The sequence below is a fragment of the Molothrus ater genome, chromosome 2, assembly GCF_012460135.2.
Source record: "Molothrus ater isolate BHLD 08-10-18 breed brown headed cowbird chromosome 2, BPBGC_Mater_1.1, whole genome shotgun sequence".
Taxonomy (NCBI): Eukaryota; Metazoa; Chordata; class Aves; order Passeriformes; family Icteridae; genus Molothrus; species Molothrus ater.
Genome location: NC_050479.2, coordinates 70,797,241 through 70,822,597, shown reverse-complemented (window position 1 = coordinate 70,822,597; position 25,357 = coordinate 70,797,241). Strand labels below are relative to the sequence as shown.

Here is a 25,357-nt window from a genome sequence, read left to right as displayed (position 1 = left end):
AACCTGAGACAGCCAAAATCAGAGTATACAGTGTTCTTATAGCTCCTGTTGTCTGGCCTCTATTTCAAGTTTCAAATATCAATTTAGTTTTTCTTCAGAGTGACCTCATATTAATAACACAATTTAAAACCTTAAAAAATTTGTATTATGAAATATGAATGTCAGTTGCAAAATCAACAGCATTAAATTTTGTCACAGCTATACATTTAAGGTTGCCCTTTAATGGTAATTTTTCACATTAAATATTGTGAAATTTGTTTCTATTCTGTATTTAAACTATTTTGTAGTTTCCTAGATAAAGCTGATCCCTAATAACCTGGGAAGGGAACGACTCTTAAAATAAGCCAAGTGTAAACTGAAGAAAATGCTTTTACTCTGTTTTGAGCATATTTCTTTTTTTCTAGAGTTATAGATGAAGACTGTGACTTTCTGTAATAAGTCATGTAACTTGTATCTGAAATTTCTTCATTTTGGCTTATTTGGGTACCATTTCCTGCCAGTTTAATGGCAATTCAATAGATAGTTTTTAAACTCTGATAGTTCACACCACCTGTTTTTATAATTTTTTCTTTACTCAGTTTTGGATTTTGAAGGTAGTATTTTTCTCGATGCTTTCCAGTTTGCACTGTTTTCTTAACACAATGCTGTGTCAAGGATAAATACTCTTCAGACAATAATCTTAGGAGTATTTGTTTACAAATAATGCTTAGCATTATGTTTGGGTTTAGAATACTCACCTAAAACCTATGTGTCTTTAATTGCTGTGTCTGTAATTTTTTTTGTTGTATGTCTTTACTATTATTCTACTAGGATTTGGAAGTAGCTCTGCCTTTGGAAGTAGTGCCACAGGAGCGTCATCATTTGGGTTTGGAACTACAAGTAAACCATCAGGAAGTCTAAGTGCAGGTTGGTTTGTTTCTTTTGAATTCAAAAATCTAGTTTATTTTAAAGCAAGTTTGATTATAAAACTGCTGCACTCGCTCCAAGAAATTGATTGTTTAAAGTTGCATGTGTATATCACTATTAACATAACTATTTACTTGCTAGAGACACATTTTCAGATAAGTTTCTGGGTTCTGTTGAAGGTCTCCTATGTAGACAGTATTGATTGAGCATTAATGTTTCCCATTTCATGGTGTCTGTCCTAGTTAAGAGTGGAAGCAGGAGGTCAGATACAGTCTCATACAGAGAAGAGCAGTTGTCACTTGAATGCATGGTATGAGTTACTGATTGAAATTCATGCATAAATTAGTGACAAATATACTAGTAATTTGACTTACTATATTTACTAATAAGGTTACAATTATTTTCTGGAAGCCCAGAGGTTTCCTTAAAATATATAAGTGCTTACTCTGAGTAGTGATTTATATGTATTGTATCTTTGTATATATTTATAATTCATTATATTAACTACTTTGAAAACACTTCTGTGGCAATTGAACTACACAGTACTCATTTAGCTATTTTGGTTTCGTTTTTTGGGGGGTGATAAAATATGGATGCTATTGTGCCTTAACTCAGAAGTCTGAATTTAGCTGGCACTTCTATTTACCTTTTAAATAGGAATAATAGGTTACTAAGTTATTACTAAGCAAATAGCTTCTGTAGTCTGTCTTGAAGTCTTTTTTCAATGGCACATTGAAGGAGGATTGTGTCTCAAAAAAAATGTTTGATCAACTGCTATTAAAAGAAAACAGCATTTTGCTGTTATTTACTAGGAAGCGCTATGATTTGTATTCTGGATTCTCCTTGGTTAGTGATGAGTTGCTAGGCCTGTAAAGTACTTTAAGCTTTGCGTTATAAGGTGGAAATGGCTCCCTGAGTGGGCTGTGTAACATTTATGAATATTAACAACCTAGTAGGTTCTTGGTGGAACTCTTTACAGTATCTGGTTTCCAAGCATCGGCCTTCTTTTACTTAGTTCTTAACATGAGAAACAATTGGAAACTTACACTGCTTATGGTTTTATCTTGTAGCCTATTATTCCTGAGTCTATATTAAATAATATTGCAGCATTTAAAGCTGCTGGATTACAAAGTTAATAGTTTAGTTTTTAGCATACTAAAAATAGAATTACAAAACTACTTGTATGGATCAGTTGTCCATCACTAAATAAGTATCAAGCCAAAATAAATACCAAGTCTGTCTTTGCTATGTTGGTGGTGTGCAGAGGCAATTTAGATACCATTTCCCTCAAACCAGACTTTGTCATGGAGTCAATGCCATCAGTCTCTTTTGCAAATGAAGGGATTGCACCCAATGAAATTAAGATTGTCAGTTATCTCAGAGGAGTCTCAGCTACAGAAAGTAGCTGAATAAAACCAAGTGAAATGTAATTTCTGACATTTTTTGCTTTGAAAATCAGGTGGTCATGAAATCCTTATCTAGACGGGTTATGGAATAGAAACCACTATTAAAACTTTGGGAGCCCAGAAACACACTAACTTTTATCTTCTATATCCAAAACCTTATGTCATACAGCCCCTGGATTGTGTATGATCTTTAATTTTATTGAGGGTGTATAAATGTGTATAAATTGGTTTGAATGATACCTGAGGCTAGCTAGGTTATATTTACTTCTGTTAAATTTGTTGTGTCCTGTTTCTTAGGTATCTTAGGTATCATTTACAGGATGCTGAAAGCATATTATGGTTTATCTTACAGTATAATGGTTGCATCTTGTTTCTGAATGTGTTTCTTTGAAAAAGCTAAGAAAGTGGGGTGAATATGGGTTATGGAATTCACTGTTGTGGCTGCTTGGGTTTAGATATGAGCAGTTAAGTATTTTCCCAGATAAATGTGTCTGGGAACATGAGGTAAGTGTGTGTTCCAGCACACACTGTTCAGGCTGCTTAGGGTGCCCCAGCTCTCCTCCACAGATTTTTGATAAGTTTGATCTTATCTTAAAACTATAATTATAGATCCCCAAATTAGTTCTGTCAGGAGTTTGATTTTTATAAGTTTGGTTTAATTGCTTTAAAAGATGCAAAAATATTTGTAGTGGTATTCCTGCTCTTCTCAGTTTCACTTTATGTTTGAGGAGAAAATTCTGAGTCCTCTAAGAGTCTTTGAGCATCTTCTAATAGTAAATTTGGCTTGGTCCAGGAATGGTTGTTGTGTTCATCAGCAGATGAAAAGCAGAGCAGCTTCAGTGTGCTTGCAGTTTCTTTAGTGGATACAGCTGTGAGATGGAACAGTGAATCAGGTGTCCCTCTGAAACACACAGAGACACTCCAGAAAGCTGACTTCAAAACAAGTCCCATTTAATTGCTAATCTTACTCATGTAATGGCAACCACAAAAGCCTGATGTTAGTGGGCTATTGTAAAGGACATCAGACTCTCCAAGTAATGGGAAAAGGAAAAAAATCACCATTGAATTTATTTAACAATTTAATGCTAAGAGGAAGGCAAGTGTTCAAACACAGTTTTTGTGGAAACAGATGGTAAAATATACTTTGAAGATCTGAGTTGAAAACTCTTGTTGGAGTCTTATTTTTATTGAAGAATTGCAGCCTCAGTAAACTAGGTAAGAGATAATAAGTGGGATCATGGCTGTATGGACTCATACTGCTGAAAATCAGACCTTAATACAATCTATGAGCAGCTTTTAGATAGAGAGACTATAATAAATCAGTCAAAACTGTTCTTGAAATACTTTTTGATCTAGAGCACCCATTGTGGTATGGGAGATGAAAGCAGGAATGGATTGCCACCTGATGAACTGCTGTTTCTCCCTGTAGTATTAAAATTACCCAAAAAATGCTGTTATGGGGAGGTACTCACCTTTGGCTTACCAAGCTAAAGGGCTGACAGAAGATGCACAAGCCCAGTGAATAAAGTGTGATCATAACACCGTTTGGGGAGATGTGAAACTGTGTCCTTGAAGGGCAGGTTGTCATTTACTTCCTGAAAATCACTGTTCACACATAAATAATACTAATTTCAGCAAGGACATTGTTGATCGCATTATACCTGTGGTTCAAGACTTTGTGAGTCTTCCATCTAAACTGAGCTGTTCTGTCACTGATCGTCTTTTCTTGCAACAGAAATGAGATTCAATGTGTATCTTGTTTAAGTTTTTTATCTTGAAGATTTTTCATTTGAGTGTTCAGCTTTAGGGTTTGGTTTACTTCTGATGAAACTTGGTACCTTGGCCTTGTTATGCTGCCATGGCAGGAGAAAACCATACAGATGAATTTCACATCTGCTTTTGTATACTTTTATGGCTGCCCTTAATGCCACTTCTAACATAACAGCTATTACTTTCCAGGCCGTATCTAAATTAACAAGCATGTTCTCAGTCTTTCATCCCATATTTTATACATCTCTTACTGTAATATTACTCAAGTAAACTGTAGCCTGCCTTCCCTGCATGCTTCAAAATAATCCCTGCATCTAGAAGCAGCAAGGTGGAGGTAATTGATGAAACACTTCACTCTTGCCTACCGGACTCCTGACACTACAGGTCACATGCAGCTTTATTATGAATGGCATTCATGATGTTTTCTGTGGGAAGCAATGCTTGCTTGTTATCTCACATACATGAAGTAGAAAGGTGACTTTTTTTCATTCATGAGATTCCCTGATCAATCTTAGCTGGGATTCAGAGTTATCAGGGAAATGGAGTAATAATTGATGTGTTTCACCCCTTACATCCTAGGATGAGAGACAAATTAGCCCACAAAATTTAGACAAGACCCAAATGACCACTATCAGTCACTCTCATTAGTCACTCTCCAGATCTGCACAACCATTACACTGACAATGAGTTCTATGCAGGCAACTGCATGCTGTAGGACTGTGAGTTACTGGAACGTTGATAATGAATTTTCTTGACAAGATGATGTGTGTACCCCAAGTCCAGACATTGCGGGAGGAAGAGTTTAATGTTATATTTTGAAGTATTTCTTAATGCAGAGTGTCAGTAACAACTGAGAGAACAGAAGACATCAGGCTTGTGAGAGCTGCTTTAGGATTCTGATGAGACAACCAGTTGGGCTTTTATTTCTGTACTCCAGAAATATTTTATGCATCGAGTTGAAGATACTGATGTGACCAAAGGATTGCTTCAGCTCTCTGCTAGAGAACTAATGAAGCAATATAAAGTAATGCATATTGAGAATATACTTTTCTTGATTGTGAACCAGTCCCATTTTTCTTATTATCTTAATTGTTTGCAGGTTTTCATATACAACTTGTATGAAGCTCTTTGTTAAAATCTGAACTTGCTTGTGTCTTACTTATTATTTTGTGGTCTCTTGAGACAACAAAAAGTGAAGTTGTGAAGTTCTGCTTCTTAAAGTAATCTTTGAGATATTTCTAGCATTCTCTAATAGTTGCAATTATTATCTAAGTTGATGATGCATAATTGATACAAATTTATAACAGAAAGTGAAATGAGTTAGTGTTACTGTTGGTGGAAACTGTAGGGGGGCTTTTTCCAACTGACCTGGTTTCACAGCTGCATATGTTCAGTTTGTTTACCATGATAGAAGAGGGTAGAGGAGTTAAAATAGCACAATTTGCTCAGCCAGTCATGCAGTTTTTCCAAAGCTTTGTTTCTAGTGCTGTTTTTGGTTTGTCATAAGGGGTGTTTTCAAATACAGTCTGGCAAGGATTTTTTTTGAGCCTTTTCTGCCTCACATGTAAGGTGTGGTATGTGCCACGTGTGTAAGAAGAGACTGAGCACTCCAACTCCAGCTTTGCCATTTCTCTGCTGTGAGTGAAATGAATGGTCCATGGTCCACCTGTACCTGCTGCCTTCCCTCCCACCTTAGGAGTGCACCGCATGTTTATGCTGAGAACTTGAGGAATTGTGGTTCTTCTGTTGTATGATTTCAGTGGGACTTTTGTGTGCTACTCTTGTATGGGTAATGGTATCACAGACTTGTGATTTAGGTTATGATTGTTGGCATTCACTGAGGTAGTCTCTGTTAGTGCTGCATTATCCAAGTTGCCATGGCAAGTCCAAGTGCTCTAGCAATGTGATTTACCATTGTTGATCTACGTTGGTATAAAGTGTTACAGCTGCTGGTAATAAAGTGGCTGCTGGTGAAAACTTCAAGGAGAATGAATTTACAATCCTGATATAACTGATGTTTTAAAATATTTTTCCCTCCCCCATAAGGCTTTGGGACCTCGACTACATCTGGGTTTAACTTCAGCAATCCTGGCATCACAGCATCAGCTGGCCTGACGTTCGGGGTGTCTAATCCTGCATCTGCAGGCTTTGGGACAGGAGGGCAACTTCTTCAGCTGAAGAAACCTCCAGCAGGAAACAAGCGAGGGAAAAGATAGGCACCCCTTTTAGGGAGGGGGAAGCACATCAACTTTCTTCATCTGAAAAGTCTATTTTTGTAGATTGATTAATTAAATTGCATCCCAGGAGATTTATAAAAATTTTGCTACTTTTCCCTAGTGAAATCATATTGAACAGCTATTTTCTTGTGAATAGAAACCCGTTTATGTATTTTTATTTTGGGCCCTAGTTTTAGAAATGTTCTATACTGCATTATTATTAAAGAATCTTGTAAAATCATCTATTTAACCTAATGTTAGTAGCAGAATATTTTTTGTTAATAAGCTTTATACCATATGAATATATGCATATTTGTTTTTTTTGTACAGATAAAATATATTCTAGTACAAATACTAGAGTTCATATCTTCTGTTCCTGGATATGGCCTTTAAATCTACTTCAGGGTGTTTTTGTGTATATGGATGTAAATATATACAGTACAGTGCACACATCTGTGTGTATGTATGTGTATATATATATATGTATAAAACACAGATGTGCATACCTTCCCCCATAGACAGATCTCTTTTTCTTTGTGTGTTCTGTTTCTCCATGTTGTCCTGTGGTCCCATATCCGGATGTTCCTAGGAATCATTGCTCCTGTGTCTTGTTGTTTAAAACCAGCTGAAATACAATGTTTACTAATTCATAAAGTTTGGTTAATAGTGGTTAGTACCTGTTTTGGTTTTGCTTTGGTTTTTTTAACCTTTTTCTTGGCCCATTTAGCAGCCAACTCTAAAGAAGAATCTGGGATTTTGACACACATTTCATAGATAATGTTCCCAAACTGTTGGATTTTGTTTTTCTCCTGAGCTGAAGAGTAGGACACTGCCGGATTTCAGCTGAAAGCTCAGGATGCCTCAAGGTCTGTGTGCAAACAGGAGTTGTCAGGCTGGATGAGCTTTTCCCTGAATGTGAGAGAGATGAGATGCTATTGAAAACCAAAATGAAGTGTTACAAACCCAAGTTGCTTCATGAGCTTCTCTTCAGCACTGCCTTAAAAGCAGTTGGGCATCTGCTTTTAAGAAAGGTGTAGTACAGTAACTTGCTGTTCAAAAACAGAGGAGGAATATTATGTAATTTGAAGGTTAAAGCTATTGCAGCAGTAGTTTATGAATCTTACATACTGTAACATTATAGCTTGTTGTTCTGCATCTCCAATTTGGTGTGCACTAGGAATATCCAGGAAAATATCTTAAGAAGGAAATAATAGAACAATTGATTCTTTGCAAATAATAATACTAGGTTGATGTGTGAGCATGAAACTTTGGAGCCAAGTTGATTTTATGTAAAGGTTTTGTCATTGGCTTTATATTGTTAAAGTACCATGTTACTACCATTTTGTATGTTTTGGAAGTGTCTGCATTCAGCAGCGATTGCTCTTTGACAAATGTTTGGTTTGTCACTTAATCTGATAAAATTAAGGGAAACTGAGCACAGAATTCTTCACTTTTGTACTTGTATGTTATTGCATCTTTGTGAGCAGTCTCTTAGGAAGGGATATGTGTTTTTTTAATGTCACAGAAAAATAAAGCTTATGGTTTGTTTTGATTTCAACCTGTTTTTAAACTTTTACTGGGCTGCAGTCAAAACTGTAATGTTTGTATTTCTTTGTTACTGCTTTTTTTAATAGTTAATATGTTAAACCACTGGACTCTTATAATGTATTAATTTGTGAAACTAATTCTAAATGTGTACTGTTTGTCCATATGTGCAACTTACCATTGTGCAAACAATAAAACAATAATGCTGTGATCCTTGTAATACATACTTGCTTATCTGAGAGATCATTTCCTGTCATTCTCCTGCATTATAGGAGAAACAAAAACTTGATTGGCTAATATGTAGAACTGTTCTTCCTAGAATTCATATAGTGCAGAATTGTTCTTGCTGAAGTTAGAGCCTTGATCCTGGATTGAAAGTGCAGAGGGAGAGGGGGTAAATGGAGGTATTGTATTGTGGGCTGTCTAGAATTTCTTCACTGCACAATGTAAGCCTGGATTATGGTGTAATATAACACAGCGCTAGGAATGGCTTTGTAAATTGGGAAGGAGTCTGAGCCTCCTGGGTACCTGTGCTCTGCTTCTTTTCCGATTAAACAGCAATTATGTCCTTAATTTAGCCTAAGTGAAAAGTGATTATATAGTAGAATAATCACATATAGTAGTACAAACTAAAGTCAAAATGGGATTTGAAATAATTATATTCCTAGACTGTTACTTGGGTGGTTGAATTTAGCCATGATTTTTGGATATCAGTACTGTAGACATTGTTTCAAATTATCTTTCACCCCAATTTAAAGACGTATTAATATGATTAGAGTGTAATATACATATGCATTCAAGGTTTGGCTTGGTTTTCTTCAAAGCAGGTTAAGAGGCTGACCTATATTTAAACACCATGAAATTAAATCAAATCTAGATTATCTGTTCTGTAAAGAAAGAAAAGTCTGGTCTGGAAGAAGGTTCAAGTCCATGTGCAAGATACGGTTTTCTCTTAGTTTGTACCTTGTTGTACAGCTGTGGTATGAACTTACTTATGTGACCTCTTTCTTTTACTAGAAGTAACTTTGCTTTTCCTTCAGTGTTTTCCCTGGGATGAAGACAGCAGAAGGGAAAGAGCTGTGCCTTAGATTACTTGGTTCAGGAACCTCTTTCTTTGTGCTTGTCTGTGTCTCTGTTTCTGTCAAATCATTTAGGTAGATCCTACATTTAGCTGCTTATTTCTTGTGGATTGTCAGGTTGGAGATTGAAATAAAGTGGAGTTGGTCAGAGTTTATGCATCTTCCTCACCACAAAAAATCCAAATTCAGCTACATTCCCTCCATCTACATGTTCCTAACATAACTGCATTTTGGATCATGATTTCATTTATAGCATCATTTTATTAAAAATTTGAAATAAGGCTCAGGAATACAGCTTTAGTGGCCTTTTCCCCCCTGTTTGATGTCAGTGGTATTTCCACTCCACTACTTATGAGGACAGTAGAAGTAATCCAGTCATTCATGTGAGCTCAATTATGTTACTGGTTATACCTGGAATATGTCAGCAGAAGCACCTTGTAGATTCTTAATGGGAAATTAAGAGTATCAGTACCATAGAGTGTGTCTTATGCTCTACAAAAAGCTTGTTTCCCTAAAACTTTTTCAAGTTTCTAAGAACAAAGAACTATCTATGTGCAAACTTTTCCAGCAATTAATTATGTAGTTTTGGGATTGTGCTGTCAGGCTGTTTCTCTCTTCCCTCTCATTCAGTAGCTTCCAGCACTGTGGCTGCTGTCTCCAGACACTGATGGATGGTTAAAGTATCATGGGCATTGACTGGTATGGATTCTCATGGAAATGGGCACCTGGGTTTGGGGAGGAGTGACATGGAGTTGATGCCTACAGCGGCTCTGGAAGACAGCGGTTACCCACTGTGACAGTGTCCATGGAGCTCCAGCACAGCTGTGACATTCCATCTCCCCTCAGCCAGGCTGGTAGGTTCCTTCAAAGGAGGATGGAGGTGTGACGGGGATGAAGTGTGGGGAGAGGTGAGGGGATGTAGGGCACAAACTTTGTGCTGTGAATGGCCCAACTCTTTTTAATCCAATTCAGGATCATTTCTTCTGGGCTCAATGTTGAATGTTCATCAGGTGGCAAGAGGCTGCCAGTTATGTACTGCCACCACAGGACCCTTGTGGGAGTAGCTGTCATGCAGCACGTGCAGTGAAATGGTCTGTGACCTGCTGTGCCACTGAAAGAGCTGCAAGTCTGTGGTGTTGGTTGGGGTCCACCCAAGGATACTGACTGAAAGAGCTGGTGGAAGAACTGGCTGAGCTACTTTCAATCATTTACCAGCAGTCCTGGCTAACCAGGGAGGTCCTGGTTGACTGGAGGTCACCAAATGGGACACCTGTCTGCAAGAAGGGTCAGAAGGAAGATCCAAGGAACTACAGGCCTGTCAGCATGATCTCAGTGTTGGGGAAGGTCACGGAGCAAATCATCTGAAGTGCTATCATGTGGCATGTGCAGGACAACCAAGGGATCAAGTCCAGCCAGCAGGTGGGGCTGTGAAGGGCAGGTCCTGCTTGACCAATCTGATTCTCCTCCTGTGACAAGGTGACAAGCTCAGTGGATGCAGGAAAGGTTGTGTTTTCCGCTTGGACTATTGTAAAGCCTTTGACGTTCTCCCACAGTGTCCTCCTGGAGAAACTGGCTACTCATGGCTTGGACAGGTGCATTTGTATCAGTAGTAGTGTGGCCAGCAGGAGCAGGGCAGTGACCGTCCCCCTGTACCCAGCACTGCTGAGGCCACAGCTCCAATGCTGTGCTCAGTTCTGGGCCCCTCAGTGCAAGAGAGACATTGAGGGGCTGGAGCGTGTCCAAGGAAGGGCAACGGAGCTGGGGAAGGCTCTGGAGCACAAGTGCTGTGAGGAGCAGCTGAGGGAGCTGGGGGTGTTCAGCCTGGAGAAAAGGAGGCTCAGGGGGACCTCATCACTCTCTGCAGCTGCCTGACAGGAGGGTGCAGCCAGGTGGGGTCACCCTATTCTGCCAGGCAGCAAGTGACAGGACAAGAAGAAATGTTGTCCTAGGGCAGGTTTAGTTTGGATATTGGGGAAAAATTCTTAACTGAAAGGCTTGTGGTTAAGCACTGGAACAGGCTGCCTAGAAAAGTGGTGGAGTCACTATCCCTGGAAGTGTTCAGAAACAATGTGGGCTTGCTACTTAGGGACAGGGGTTAGTGGTGAATGTGGCTATAGTAGGTTAATGGTCAGACTGGATCTTTTCAATCTAAACAATTCTAAGACAAGATATGTCACCCTTTGTTTCCTCATTGTAAACATTTTCTGACACACTTTTTTTTAAGGTGGTAGAATTTTGTTGAACTTTAATATTTGAACAATCCTTCTGACCCATTTGACTCCTGTTGCTAGGAGGTTTATAACTTAATGCTTTTTTCACTCCGCCTCAGGAATTTAATCTTTATAACCCATGGCTGCTGTTAAATGCCACAGTGAGGAGGTGAGTAGGCTGCATGTTTCGTTAGCTTTGTTTGCTGTTTTCTCACCCTTTAGAAGTAAGGCAATTCTTAATAATTCTTAAGAATTAAGAATTAGAAGAGCTTCTGGTTTGATTTTACTTTTGAGTACAGATCAGCCCCCACCAGGATATTGGGTCATGTCTGTTGAACAGTTGTATGGAAAACTTTAAATACTCCTGTCCTAAATAGGTCAATAGCTGAAGAAGCAAAATATATGTATGTTCAATTAATGTTTCCTAGACTGATGGATTTCTCTTTTTTTCTTTTCTCTTTGATACAGGGATCACTGTACGGCGTATGCTTGGGTACCAGCAGGACAGCACTTTATTAGAAAGTAATGTAATTGCTTCCAAAATAAAGTTCTGATTAGAAGCTGGTATATAGCTCCTGTCTGTGCATTTAATATGGCACTTTGTGGTAACAGGATATGCTTCTGGGGTGATGATGATCCTGGCCACAAAAGAAAGCTAGGAGGATGAGGTTTTGATCAGTCATGGTGCTCTACTAAAAAGGGAAAGAAACACACACTTGATGAATATTCAAAGTCAAGGATTTAAAATCAAACATTATTATATGAAATTTGAAAAATACCATGTCCTCTTATTAAGGGGAGAAGGGGATAAATTCTCATGGGGAGAAAAAAAAGGTGACAGGCAGCTTGAGTAGACTTCAAATTGAGTGAAACCTTGGGGAAAAAAGTATGCAGAAGCTGTGCAGAGTTGGGTAATCTATTAACTCCATGGTTAAACACCTAAGCAGAAGCTACCCCTAAAGTGAAAAAACACCCAAACCTTCTCATCCTGTTAATGGTGTTAGCATTCCTTGGCTGTTTGGGCTACCCTTATTTCTTTACTAACATACACATAAAGGAATCTAACCTTTGAGCGTAAACACTTTCACTATGGCTCTGTCTGGGGGTAAGATAGATGTGATAAAGGTGTCCTTACTGGGAAAAAAAGTCCATCTTTCAAAACAAAGTTTGCAGTGTGTGGGCCCAAATGCTAAATGGAAGCAATGGCAGTGAGCAGTTAGTCCTTAGCAGTGTGGGGACATCTCTCCATCTCTGGCGGAGAACACTCGTTTTGTGACAATGTGTGGAGCAGTGATGGTGAGCATACCTGTATGTTACCACTGTGCTGCCTTTGTTTGGTGCAGCTGTGTGTGGCACAGCTCTCCAGAGTGTTGCCTCCTTTAACAACTGTGGGGGTTCTAATCTAGCACTGGGTCAAAGTGAATGGACAGAAGTGATAAGGAAGGTGCCAGCCTTAATGCCATGGAAACCAGTCTTAGTAATGCATATTATATCAGTCTCAAATAGGAATTGTCTTTTATCTTATTTTGTTTAGTGGCTGACTAAGGAGAAGGCAGATGTTCGCATACCTCCAGCAGCCAAACCAGAAGCAATTCTTATTCCCAGGGATGGGAAGATCTTTGGCTGCTAGCTAAGCTTATGTGGTATGCACCACAGAGCAAAGTTCTTACCTGATCCCGTGGTGGCAAAGAGAAGTTGATGCTGAGCACTGCTCTGAGACCAAAGAGGGAAGGCTTTCAACATTGCTTATGCTGGCTTTGGGTGAGATGAGATGCTGTCAGTGCCAAGAGCAACCTCCCACATGTATTGGGGATGTGAAAAAGAGGCTGGGACTGCAGGAAGACTGGCAGCTTGTCGAAATTTAATTTCTATGGCAGAGATGCAGGTCTAATACAAAGGCATATTAGGTTCAATTTATACTTTATTAGTAAAAATATTTAGCTTGAAATGCTCCTCTGAGTAATTTGTCATTTTACACTTGAGAATTGTCACCTTCATCATCACCTCTCCCCATGACTTATTTCTAGTGCTGCAGCAGCTGGTGCTTGTTGCTCTGTCATGGTGATACCCACATTGGGGTGGCATCAGGGCTTGCCAGGCTGTGGAGCTGCTGGAAAATACAGGGGCAGAAGGCATATGGGGGTAAGATTCTGGTCTCAGATAGATGGATGGTAATATCAGTCCACCAGTGACAGAAATAGTAGTCTAAAAATCCTAACAGTGCTGCAGAGTGCTGGATGTATCATTTTAAGTGCCCTGGGAAGTGGAGGGAAGGGCAAAATTCCAAAGCCTCTTTGCCAGGCTAGATAATTGTAGAGTAAAATAGCAATGATTCAAGCAAATACAGTCTTCTTTACTTCTTTTCTAAGCAGTGTAAAAAATGTCCTGATCTAGAAAATATTATCATAAATATTGTTAATTTTCCACAACAAGTTGCTGCTTCTTGCCTGTCTGCAGTAATAATCCCTGTATAAACCGCCAAACTGCAAATTTAGGTGCACTAAGACCTGTTGAGAAGAAGTGCTTTTTTTTTTTTTTTTTTTTTTTTTTTTTTTTTTTTTTTGCTGGAACCTCACTGATTTCACTGCACAGGCAAAAAGTGCAATAAAAGGCAACAGCTGTGTCGTGATGCTATTCCTGCCATATGATGCCCAAATCTTTGTCTTGCACTAAGGCATTAGGAGGTAAAGAACAGTAAATTTCTGGTTTTAAATATCCTTAGTTTTCTCTTCCTGCATTTGATAAATGCTCATGATTTGTGCTCTGCATGGCATAACCTAAAGTGTGAATGCAGAAAATTCCTGTACTTTCCTGGGGTTTTCTTTGTTTTAGTTTTAAATAACTTTTTAATAACTATGCCTTTTCAAATTGGCTGGCCTCACTGTGAGGGCAGACAGTGGGATGATGGATTTAGTCCACAAGTAAGTCTTCCTCTGGTTTTTGTCTGAGGAGCAGAAAAAAAAGACTAAATTCTTTCCTTTTCTTGCTAGTGGCTGGAGTGGTTGGTTGGAGCAGAAGTAATAAATCAATTAGGAAACAGCATCCCTTTCAATTTGAAGCTGTGCACATCGGCTTTGTATCCAGGCTTTTATATATTGTACAGCAATCTGTTGTGTCTGCAGCAAGGGAAGCTCCAAAAATCAATGCATTAAGACTCGAGGGAGAAGAGCCTGACATTTGTATTAATCAAGGCTGTCTGAGTAGTTGGACAACGCTAACAAGCTCCCTAAAGCTCTGCTCCGACTGGGCTGTGTTGAAACCGGGGGGCGTTTTCTGAGTGACAGCCTCCTCCTGCACTCGGGAATTTGTAGGGAAATGTCCCCCAGCGCTCGGAGGTACTGTCACCCGCTCACCTCCCTTCAGCTGCATCCCCCAGCCCCTTATCAGGAGAGCGGTGCATTTTGGAGCCAGACGGGCGATAGGGGAGGTGTCTGTGCCGGCTGTGATAAGGTGGTGCCAGCCCTGATTGCTGCTGTCACTGCGGCGTGTGCTGAGAGCGAGCACTCGCAGCAGGAGCTGAGCTGTGCCTCCCGATGTGCTCGGTGCCGGTGCAGCCACTGCAGAGTCACAGCCCAGCCCCTGAGGAGAGTGCTAACTTCATATGCCTTCATTCAAAGCTATTTTTACAGTCCTTTGCCTCATCCTGTGACTGGGTGTTTTTTTATTCCCTTGGGTCATCTTGATCTAATTATTCTCCAGGAAATGAGAGCCAATAAAATAAAGCCTTTTGCTATGAGTACACGTGTATTTTAAAATGCAGATATTAAACATGTTCCCTGAGCAGAAATAAAAACCAGTCCAGCTTATGCAACCAATACCACAATTGGAGTGGCTGTTTCCACCCTTAAGTGTACTGATGGTGTTTAAGTTATACTTGCTACAGGTACACTAGTGTAAAAGGTACCGAAAAACCAGGTTGGGAAGAAAAGGAAAGGCTACTAAAGTAAGCTCATATATTCTAGTAACTATCCTCACCTGGGAAATGGTGTTGGTATAACCTGTCAGTATGGATTGCAATCTCAAATTCAACAGTTCTCCATACTAACTCCACAGTGGAGTTTCAGTCACGCTACTCTTCTCACTAACTTCACACGGGGGCAGCAAGGCATTGCTTTAGCAGCGGGAAACACAGTTTTGCCTGAGAAGTGACTTTGCTGGGATAAATGGACAAGATGCAGGGATTTCAACTCCAAGGTGATTTATTTCTATGTTTAAAAACCTACAAGCAATAAAACAAACCGTTTTTAAACTAACCCTCTGCATGATCAGAATGAATTCCTTTATTTTGTGTTACCAGAAAGAGAAATCTCTTTTGTTGAATTGTACAAAAAGCAGTAAAATCCATCTCTTGTGGTAAGCATGGCCTGACTTTTACATGCCAAGTCATCTAAACAATAGTACCATGATGATGAGTTCTAGCTGAAGACTTCAGGCTATGTTTAATTTACAATTCTAATGTTGTGGACACAACAGTAAAGCCAAAGTAATTCCAGAATCCAGATTTTCAAGATTCCTGATAAGGTTGCAAAATTGTTTGACAATAATGATGTAACAGTAGGTATGTGAGCTAAATGGAATGGGAAAATACATATATGCCTGTTTGGCATCCAGGGCTGGGCAATGGAAAGCAGATAATCTCACTTGTGCCCAAGTGACAAGACCATCAAGAATGAAACTGGAAATTCCAAAGGGGAAAAGAGGACAGTATCCATCTGCCATCTAAACTTTATCACCAATGGGTCAAAAAGAAAGAGAATAGGAGTTGCTACCAGTTTTGTGTTCTCTCCCATATCAAGGGAATGTGACAAGTTACAACAGCATGGGTTGAAAATACCAAAGGGAAAACAAAACATCCGTAACAGCAAGAGCCACTTACACACCCACAGAAGCACATGGCAGCTTGGAGAGTCGTGTCACAGGGTTTTCCTTTTCCTAGCCCTAGGAGAGATTCCAACCAAAACAGACAGATACAGAATAAGGGTGAGAGGTCTGTGTTCCTGTGTTATCTTGGAGAATTTCTAGGACAGACACCCAAAGGGGAGGATAGCAACTGTTGTTTCTTACTTATTGTTATGGTTTTCACTTAGTTGTCCTTTCTCCTCTTTCCTTCCTGTCCAGTGTGTGCTGGCACAGCCAACCCCGACAAATGTTTGTGGTACCTTGCTGTGAATGGCTCAGCAGCTCAGACTCAAGGTGGGGTGTCCTCATTTTCCCCTCTCTTGAACTGGGAGCTGTTCAGAATGAGATGTGCTTTTGTATTATCTATCTTTTCATGCCTTTCTTATTTCCGTTGTCTTTTTTTGAAGTAGGAGCTGGTGTATTTGTGAAGAACTTCAGCACACGAGGCGTGCCAGCCCTAGGAAAGCAAAGCACTGTGCTCTAAAAGCACAGAAATACTTTTGAAAAATTTCCATCTGGAGGGAGACTGTAATATGGAGAGAGACAGCTGGAGAGAGCGAGCAAAAATGCCCATGTTACAATAAGGAGAATGCCTGTCAATGCAGTGACTGGGTGAATTTACAAGGTAAGCAGATACCGGTGTTAGAGAGCCACTTAAACAGATGGTGGCCATTATCCCACAGCAGCTCTGCCTTCAAGGATCAGCATCCAGGCTGGACAGTGGCACAGGCAGCTGTGCCACAGCTCTGTGCCCGGGCATGCAGGGCTGCAGGTACCGCTCTCACACAGCCAGTGCCACAGCTGCATGTTGGGTCCTACAGGTGCTGAAATGTGCTGTAGATGGACTCAGCCCCTACACTGCTGCACAGGCAGTTCGCAGCTCAGAGTGTTGAAAATTACGTGGAAAATGCACTTCACCTCTTTCAGACAACTAGCAGAAGTGCTTTTAAGTCTTATTTTCACTGCTCTAAGAGAGACAATTTTTCAGGACTAGCAGAACAGCAGGTGAGTTCTTCAAATTCCCAAAATGAAACATTTATTTGCTTTCCTGATATCATGCATTTGGCTGGAAAATGACAAAGAACATTTCTACTGATCCTAAGGCCTCAGAAAACTAAACCTGGTGTAGTATTACAAATTCAGAGACTGGTAGGGAAAAAAAAAGAAAAAGAAAGGTTAAGCAGATAATAGAGATGCGTAGATTATGTGATCATTACTGAATACAGTAGGATTTTAAAATCTTTTCCCACTCCACCATCTATATGTTATTTTAATTATATCTAAAAGCTGCACTATGCTTAATTTGATGGGATATGATGTGTTTGGTGTCCTACAAAATCTGTGATAAGTTTATTTTACATTGAAATAGATTGAACTAATATAATGAGATTGCTTGACATGAGAAAGCAAGTGAAAAAGTCACAGAGTAGGAAAGACTTGCTATATTTATGTGTTTCCACATATTTTGGTTCTGGATTTTTGTGTGCTTTTAAATTTAAATCACAGGGATATTACCTGATCAGCTTGTAAAGACAGTGAAAAAACCACCCCAAACTCCACTAATTAGTCTATTGCTAAACAGGATCTAAAGCATTTTGCAAAGTGCCAAATGTTTTAAGTTTCACAAAAGCATAATGAGGTACACTATTATCTCTGCTGTTATCCAGGCAAGTTGAGACAAATCCTGAGCTTGAATATATAAAGTACCTGCTACAGATAATCTCTGCAGGGAATCTGGAGCTGGTATTTTGTTATGATCAGGACTCCTAACTTGGAGTGCAGATTAGATTAGATAGTCTGCTTTTCACCTCTCTTCTCATAGTCTGGTTTTGCTATTGAAAGAGAGCCACCTTACTGAGTATCAGTGAACCATCAACTCAAAGGATGGGACTGGGAAAGTATTTTGCTTGCCACGTATAAAAGAGTCAAGAAGCTGCTTTTCTTATTATGAAAATGTGTGTCTAACCCAGATTTAAGGAAAATGATCTCGTAGGAAGACCTCTGTGAATGTAGGCATTTAACAGCTGCTGTGCTGTCACTTGTGGCTGCCAGACATCCAAAGACAGGTCACTGGCAGGAGCTCATGGTTCTAATTCCTTTCCCAGGCAATCCCCTTCCCTCCCTGTGGCCCATCGCTGATGGGGTGTCTTGAGCAATGGGTGCTGTGGGGGACATGGGCTGAGTGTACGAAATCTGTCACTGTCCAGGACTGTCTGTGGTGGGCTCCTCGTGCTGGAGCTGACAGCTCTGGGGAGCTGCTACTCAGGATTTGAGATGGAGCATCTCAGACCTCATCAGTTGAATCACTGCAAGTTTCTTCTCATTCGCCCAGCTGGGCTGATTGGGTGATGTAAAACCTGTGGTGCTGCCGCCCCATTTCCATCTTGGTAAGTGCAAACTTTTCCAAAGGTTAGCTGCTCCGGGTTACTAATCCTCTCTGAGGTAAGTACGACATGAGGTGTGTGGGACCACCTCTGCACCCTGCCCTTGCAGCAGCACAGCTCCGGCCATGGGCTGAGCTGCAGAAGGGCCACGGCTGGAAAAGAACTCCCTGGGGGCAGCAGCAAAGCTGAGGGGGCAGAATGCATTTACCTGGTCCCGAGTTTGACCAGAATCTGGTGCTCCACAGCAGCAGTTCAGTGAAAGCCCGTAGCTGTCAAACACTGGCTGAAATGAGAACAAAAGAGGGGATCAAGATGGAGGGAGAAGGGCAATAACTAAATTGAAGAAAAGCTTGAAAGAGTGAGAGAAATACACAACGCTTTGCAGTCACCTTCCTCCCAGTGATCTGCCTTTACAGCGGAATTTAGAACCACTGCCACTTATCAGAGCTTCCGTGTTTGTGCCTTTTTCTTAAAAGAAGTACTTTTTTACTTGATGCAATGCATTGTAAGCCAGAGTTGTGGTTGGTGTCACGACAGCTGTCTCACAGGGAACGAGAAACCACAGACTTTATTGACACTTCAGCAGCTGAAGGTGCATCCTTGTGCCCGGCCTCCGGCTGCCACTGACTTTTAACAAGCCGTGAGGCAGGTACACGTTGCTGGGCTGTTTCGGGTGCCGGTGCCCGGCGGGACGGCCGCTGCTGCTGCTGCTGCCCCCGCGCTCCGGCCGCTGCCGCCACCGCGGCCCGCGCGCTGGTACCGCCCCGTCGGGCGGGGCGGGGCGGGCGCATGCGCGCTGCACCGCCCCCACCGCCTATAAGAGCGGGCGCGGCGCCCCCCGCGCCGAGCGGGCGCGGTGCCGGACGGGGCGCACCGGGAGCAGCGCGGCGTGGGCTTGGCGCGCCCGACCCGCTCCGTCCGTGGGAGGATCGCGGGCTCCCGCCGTCCCTCGCCCATGGGCGCGGAGGAGGGCGCGGGCCGGGTGGGGGCGGCGACGCGGCGGGGAGCGAGAGCGGAGTAGCGGCGCCCCCGGCTCCGCCGGTGCGCCCCGGGCGGCGGCTCCGCACCCTGCGGGCCGGCCCCGGGCATGCGGCGGCGGCGGGACCCGCGGCCAGAGTCCCCGCAGCGCGGCGGCTGCCTGCCCCGGGGGGCCGGGCGGCGCTGCCCCGGCGCGGGGGGGCCCTGACGGAGCGGCCGCCCCCCCGGCGGCGCCATGCGGGGCTGGCTGCTGCTGGCGGCGCTGGGCTGGCTGCTGCCGGCGGGGGCCGCGGCCAGCGGCGAGTACTGCCACGGCTGGCTGGACGGGCAGGGCGGCTGGCGGGACGGCTTCCAGTGCCCCGAGCGCTTCGACGGCGGCGACGCCACCATCTGCTGCGGCAGCTGCGCGCTCCGGTACTGCTGCTCCAGCGCCGAGGCGCGCCTCGACCAGGGCGCCTGCGACAACGACCGGCGGCAGGGCGGCGGCGAGCCGGGCCGCCCCGGCAAGGACGGCCCCGACGGCGCGGCAGGTGAGGCGGCCCTGGCTCGGCGAGGATGGCCCCGGGGTGTCTCCGGCTCGGCGGCTCCGCGGGAGCCGTCGCGGGTTTGCGGCGATCTTCTTGCCCACCCCTTCCCCCCTTGCAGCCGGTTCCCCTCCATCGAGTCGTGGGGCAGCACGGACGGAGCCGGCATGGCCGGGCTCTTACACGGGGAGGAGTGCCCAGCTGAAGGCCTGCCTTTCCCGCCCTTGCTGCTGGAAGTCCCAGCCACGTCTCTGTCAGAGCAGGTGACACCACTCCCCTGAGTCCCGGGCCAGCCGTCTCGGCCTGGCACGGCTCTGCCGCCACTTTGAACGGGCTCCTCAGCCGTGGCTGAGCTCCCCATTGAAAAGGCAAGGAAAAATGAGACAACCCCCATGAACAGATCAGAAAAAGTAACAGGATATTTCAAAAGGACTCTGGCTGGTCCCCACTGTAATTGTGTATGTTCTTTCAGCTCTGATATCCCCACTTAGGACTGGTTTTACAAGATTGAATTTCAAGGATAAACTCAAGTCTTTCTACTGCTGTTTAAAAAAGCCCCGGTGGCTCCCCAGCACCCTTGCTGCCATCCACACGTGCTGAGTGCGGGAGAAGTAGCCTGAAGTGATGTTATAATTAGGACAGATTTACTCCTGGAAAACTTGCACATTACAGTGTGGAGCAAGTGTGTGCACCTGCTCAAGAGCTGCTGTAATGCCAAGTGCAGAAGTGGAGATGATGTTTTACAGCCTTTTGTTTAAAAGTACTAAAGTGATGGAAGAGAAGTGGCTTTTGGTTATAACTCGCTTCATCTAATCTGTTGTGCCAGGAAGTATTCTGACTTGAGCAGACAGATAACCCCCCCACCCTTGCAGTTCTGAGAACAATGCATTTTTGTAAATATTTTTTTATTTAAAATTTATTGCTTTGCAGGTTTGGGAGCCATTGCCCTGTGCTGGCACTGATTAACTTGCAGGTCATTAGCAGTGGCTGCCTTAGCAGGGTCAGACAGGGTCAAGCAGGGATCCGTAGCCCTGCCTGAGTCTTGGAGCTGCCAGGTTTTGGTGGAAATGATGAACTCCAGGCATGTTGCTGAGTGCATTCACAAGCACTGAAGGGAGACACTTTCCCTTTGTTATTTGTGGATATATCCATACAGATTTCTTACTGAGACAGAGAAAAGAGCTTTTTCCCTGGGACTGCAGAATGGATTATCTCAGTTGGATAGAGTATGGCACTTGTATAACACCATTGTGGGTCTGATCCCTGTATGGGCCATTCACTTAAGAGTTGCTCTCAGTGATTTTATGTGTCCTTTCCAACTCAGGTGTATTCTGTGAAATCTGTACATGTAGCCCAGATTCTTCCAAGGATGATGTTTACCATCCTTGGTGGCTCCTGATTCCACCAATGAGCATCATCCATACTTTCTGCTCCTACCCCTTGCCCACCCTCAGTCCTCCTGCCCTGATGTCCCATTATTAGGCCTCACAAGGAGGAATGCTGCCCCTTTGGAGCATGGTGCTGTCTCTGCACTGCCTGCTCTGTGGTTCCTCCCTAAACCTGGGGCTGAAGTGCAGAGCAGGTGGACATTCATCCCCAGAGTTGTGGGGTGCCAGAGGCCCTGTGACTACTCTCTGGTCACTGCCTGCTGTCACCCTGCCTCAGCGGGCTGACAACAGCCAGAGTGGGCTGGTGATGGAGAGGGATGTCGTGTAGCACCAGGGTTTCACTACCCCGTGATCCTGAGCCCTCAGCAGGGATCCTGCCCCAAAGTATCTCCTAAGGCACTGTTGAAACCCGGCTGTATCTTGCCTGATTGTTCTAGTAGGACATATTGGAGACATGATTTGATGAATGTGGAGCAGTGGTTGCTGTGAACTAGACCATCACCAACAGGAGAGAAATAGAAGCCATTGGGTTTAACAGCCCTTTTCATCATTCTGGTATAAAATGCTCTGCTTGTATTGACCTGTGCTGGGAGGAAGTGGGCTCTGCTTGGATGAGGGGGGATTGCTGAGGTTTGTCCTTGGCCCGTGGTGACAATGTTTTCCTTGCTGTTGCAGTGCCCATCTACGTGCCGTTCCTTATTGTAGGATCTGTATTTGTCGCCTTCATCATCCTGGGGTCACTGGTGGCAGCTTGCTGCTGCAGGTGCCTGCGGCCCAAGCAGGAGCCCCAGCAGAGCCGAGCCCCTGCGGGCACCCGCCTGATGGAGACGATCCCCATGATCCCAAGTGCCAGCACCTCCCGGGGCTCCTCCTCCCGCCAGTCGAGCACGGCTGCCAGCTCCAGCTCCAGCGCCAACTCGGGGGCCAGAGCTCCACCGACGAGGTCCCAGACCAACTGCTGCCTGCCAGAAGGGACCATGAATAATGTCTACGTCAACATGCCCACGAACTTCTCGGTGCTGAACTGCCAGCAGGCCACGCAGATCGTGCCGCACCAGGGCCAGTACCTGCACCCGCAGTACGTGGGCTACGCCATGCAGCACGACCCCATGCCGCTGACCCCGGTACCCCCCTTCCTGGATGGCCTGCAGAGCGGCTACAGGCAGATCCAGTCTCCCTTCCCACACACCAACAGCGAGCAGAAGATGTACCCGGCTGTGACTGTGTAGCGCTGATGCCCTCCCCTCCCCATCCCCACCCAGCCAATTTTAATATCTGAACTGAACGGAGGAGAAATTCTTCCTTGGAACAAAGCTTCCAGAACACCACTTGTAAATAATTTTGAAAGGCTCATGCATGTCAGACAGTGTTTATAAACCATTTATTTTCATCGGGGTCTGTTGCCAGGAACTGTAAGGATGATATCTCGGAATTAACGTTGCCAGATACGCTCTCATTCCAGCGCGTGATTTACGGCGGCGAAGGATTACGCTGGAAATGCATATGTATTTCAGATCACTGTGCTCATGAGATAAATGTTGGAGCCGTAAAGTGCCCTTCAGGTATGACATGGTCACAAGTATTTGCCTAATTAATTCTAGAAAGAGTTTTGTTCCACTGTACAAGACGGCAGTACTTCAGAAACCTCTCTGCTCCCAGCTCCGTAATGATGTTTCCCGTTACTTTACAGACAATCACAACTGAGAGCCAAGCAGTGCAATCCCTGTGTGCCCAGCCACCATGGCTTCTTACACACACCCACTTTGGGCTGAAATGCCATCAGAAGCTCGGTCTTGCAAAGACCAATTTTCCTTGTATTTTGTAGGAATTGGAAGAGTGAATTATTCTGCTCTCCTTTACAGTGCACTTGAAACCCTTCTTGATTTGGTTTTGTGTCAAGATCAGGACCCAGTAGTGGTTTGCACAGACTTTATCTTTGTGAATGTTTTACTAAAACCAGGGTATGAGGTGCTTGCTCTTTGTGACACTCAGCAAAGCTCTTGGTACAGCTGGCAGTGTCTGAACTGAACCTGCCTTGGCAGAGGGAGGTCAGACTGTGATTCCAAACATGCCTGATTTAACCTCACTTCCCATGAAACAGGAAACCCGTGTGAATGCCCACGAAGGTGTCAGCCCCAAAGCCTGCTTGCATTGGAGTCTGCCTGTAGGAAAATGGAGTTTATCTTGTCCCCATGAGCCCATTCTGAATCCCCTCTCCCACCGCATGGGAGTGGGAGAGTGTTAAACAAAACCTAGTTGGGATGTGAATGGGTTGGTGGAGGTTTGAAATCCATCCTCTTTTTCTTCTTTACCTGTGGCAGGAGACTAGACAGGCACAGCTGTATTTAAAAATAAGAAAAAGGCTCAACCAAGGGACAAAGGTGCTTGTGGTGTCACAAGGGCCATGGAGGTAGTGAGATGCAGACAGGAGAGACACTTTACACTGGGGCTGTTGGCTCTGTCCTGCTTTGCTTCATCTGGGGAAAACACCTCTCCAGGTTGAAGAGGCAACAAACAGTCAGATCATTCTAATTATATCACCCCAAATGCAGCAAAGTAAGGCTGGTTTTGTCTCTTAAAAAATGTAGCCTCTGCATCTCCATCCATTTGCTCCTCAGCCAAAACAGTGCAGCAGAATACTTGAGGCCCTGTGCAAAACCCAAGCAATTACTGTAGCCAGACCAGTGATGACAAAAGGTTTCTTATTGTCTGATACTGTATCAATATGTAGCAATAACTGTGATGCTATGTTTTGTATGCCTGTTTTTTTAAATGACACAGAAGGTGCAGATGCCTTGCCAAACCCAATGGTTTACTCATAAACACGCCACACACAGGCAGTCTGCAGCAGGCAGCCATGGTTTGGCCACTGGCACGGGGAAATGAATAGGTAATTTATCCCAGATCTGTTGTTCCTGGCTGTGATCTCCCAGTCAGTGTGCAGGATCTGGACAGAAAGATTGGTTTGTGAGACCTGGCTTCCTCTCCAGCCAGGCTGGGTGTCTTTGGGAAGCGGCGCCTGGCTGCAGGCAATGTTGGATGCTGCACAACTCGGTGCTCGGGGATCTTCAGGGCAGTGGGTGCTCCAGAGCTGGGTGCTGCCAGGCTTCTGAAGGACCCCCTGCACTCTCTGGTCTCTGGGGGTGTAGGTTTCCACCTGCCCACGTTGCAGTGGGGTCACACTGAGCTGGCATCAGGCACAGGGGCAGTTCTGTGTGCTTCCCTGGGAGCAGGAGGTGCTTGGCCCTGGGTGAGCCCTGGTCCTGTGCTCCTGACCGTGCCCAGCTGTGAACCAAGTCAGCTCCCCTCCACTGCCTGCCTTGCACAGGCCCTGGCAAGGACACCTCCTCTGACCTACGGAATTCAGGTGAATCTTTGTATATTGTTTACTTGTTTAAAAAAAAAAAAAAAGAATAAGTTAAATTTAAGTCTGTAGAAATTAATTTACAGCTGAAGGCAGAGAAACTCGAGCTCTAATAAAAGGAATTTTGTGAGATGTGGCTTTTTTTTTAATGTCATGTACAATAATGTAAAACCAATGTTACCATTTGATATAGCTTTTAAATCTCTGAAAGAGCACTTGCTTTAAAGTGTTTCTTACAACTGAAGAAAAAAGCCCCCTTTGTTTCTTAATAAATACTTACGGTGTGACTTTGGTTTTGTTTGCTTTGTCATAGGGTTAATTTTTTAGTTAATGCTTTGCTTTCCTGTGTCTCCAAAAGAACATCTGACCAGCCCCCCTCTCCAGAATGGCAAAACCAAAAGTTTGAATTTTTGCTGTGTTCTTAAAGAATAACAGTAAATCCAATAACTTACATGTCCGATGCCATGGGGCATGTGAGGGGATGTGTTTGGGGAGAAGGGGTGCAGGGAGATGGCATCTGAGCATCAGCTGAGTTGGGGATCCCTCACCTCTCAGGTGGCTGGGGAGGAGTGGTGGGAGCAGGATGGGCTAGAGCCTGTGGGCTTATCAAATTCCCTCTTGTCAAAGAATGCCAAATACTCTGCATTAAATGGCATTTTCTGAGAATTTTGGTTTCTGTTGGATTCAC

The 25,357-nt window shown here is 43.7% G+C and overlaps 2 protein-coding genes across 6 annotated transcripts in view; both read left to right on the top strand.

Annotated features, from left to right (window-relative positions):
- NUP58 (nucleoporin 58) overlaps positions 1 to 11,699 on the top strand; it is a 39,791-nt gene extending 28,092 nt beyond the window's left edge. For 2 of the 5 annotated variants that reach the window (XM_036404097.2, XM_036404096.2), the window contains exons 15-16: positions 811 to 906; positions 6,129 to 8,054. In XM_036404097.2, coding sequence (XP_036259990.1) covers positions 811 to 906; positions 6,129 to 6,298 — 266 coding nt within the window. In that variant the 3' untranslated portion in view covers positions 6,299 to 8,054. Of the gene's footprint in view, positions 1 to 810; positions 907 to 6,128; positions 8,055 to 9,552 lie in introns of those variants that run through there. The other 3 variants (XR_008509163.1, XM_054518555.1, XM_054518554.1) reach the window with 3 other exon arrangements.
- Positions 11,700 to 19,628: 7,929 nt separating this feature from the next.
- On the top strand, positions 19,629 to 24,956 carry SHISA2 (shisa family member 2). The gene is made up of 2 exons (XM_036404047.1): positions 19,629 to 19,923; positions 21,981 to 24,956. The coding sequence occupies exons 1-2, from the start codon at positions 19,629 to 19,631 to the stop codon at positions 22,532 to 22,534; spliced, it is 849 nt and encodes a 282-aa protein (XP_036259940.1). The 3' UTR covers positions 22,535 to 24,956.
- The last annotated feature ends 401 nt before the right edge of the window (positions 24,957 to 25,357 follow it).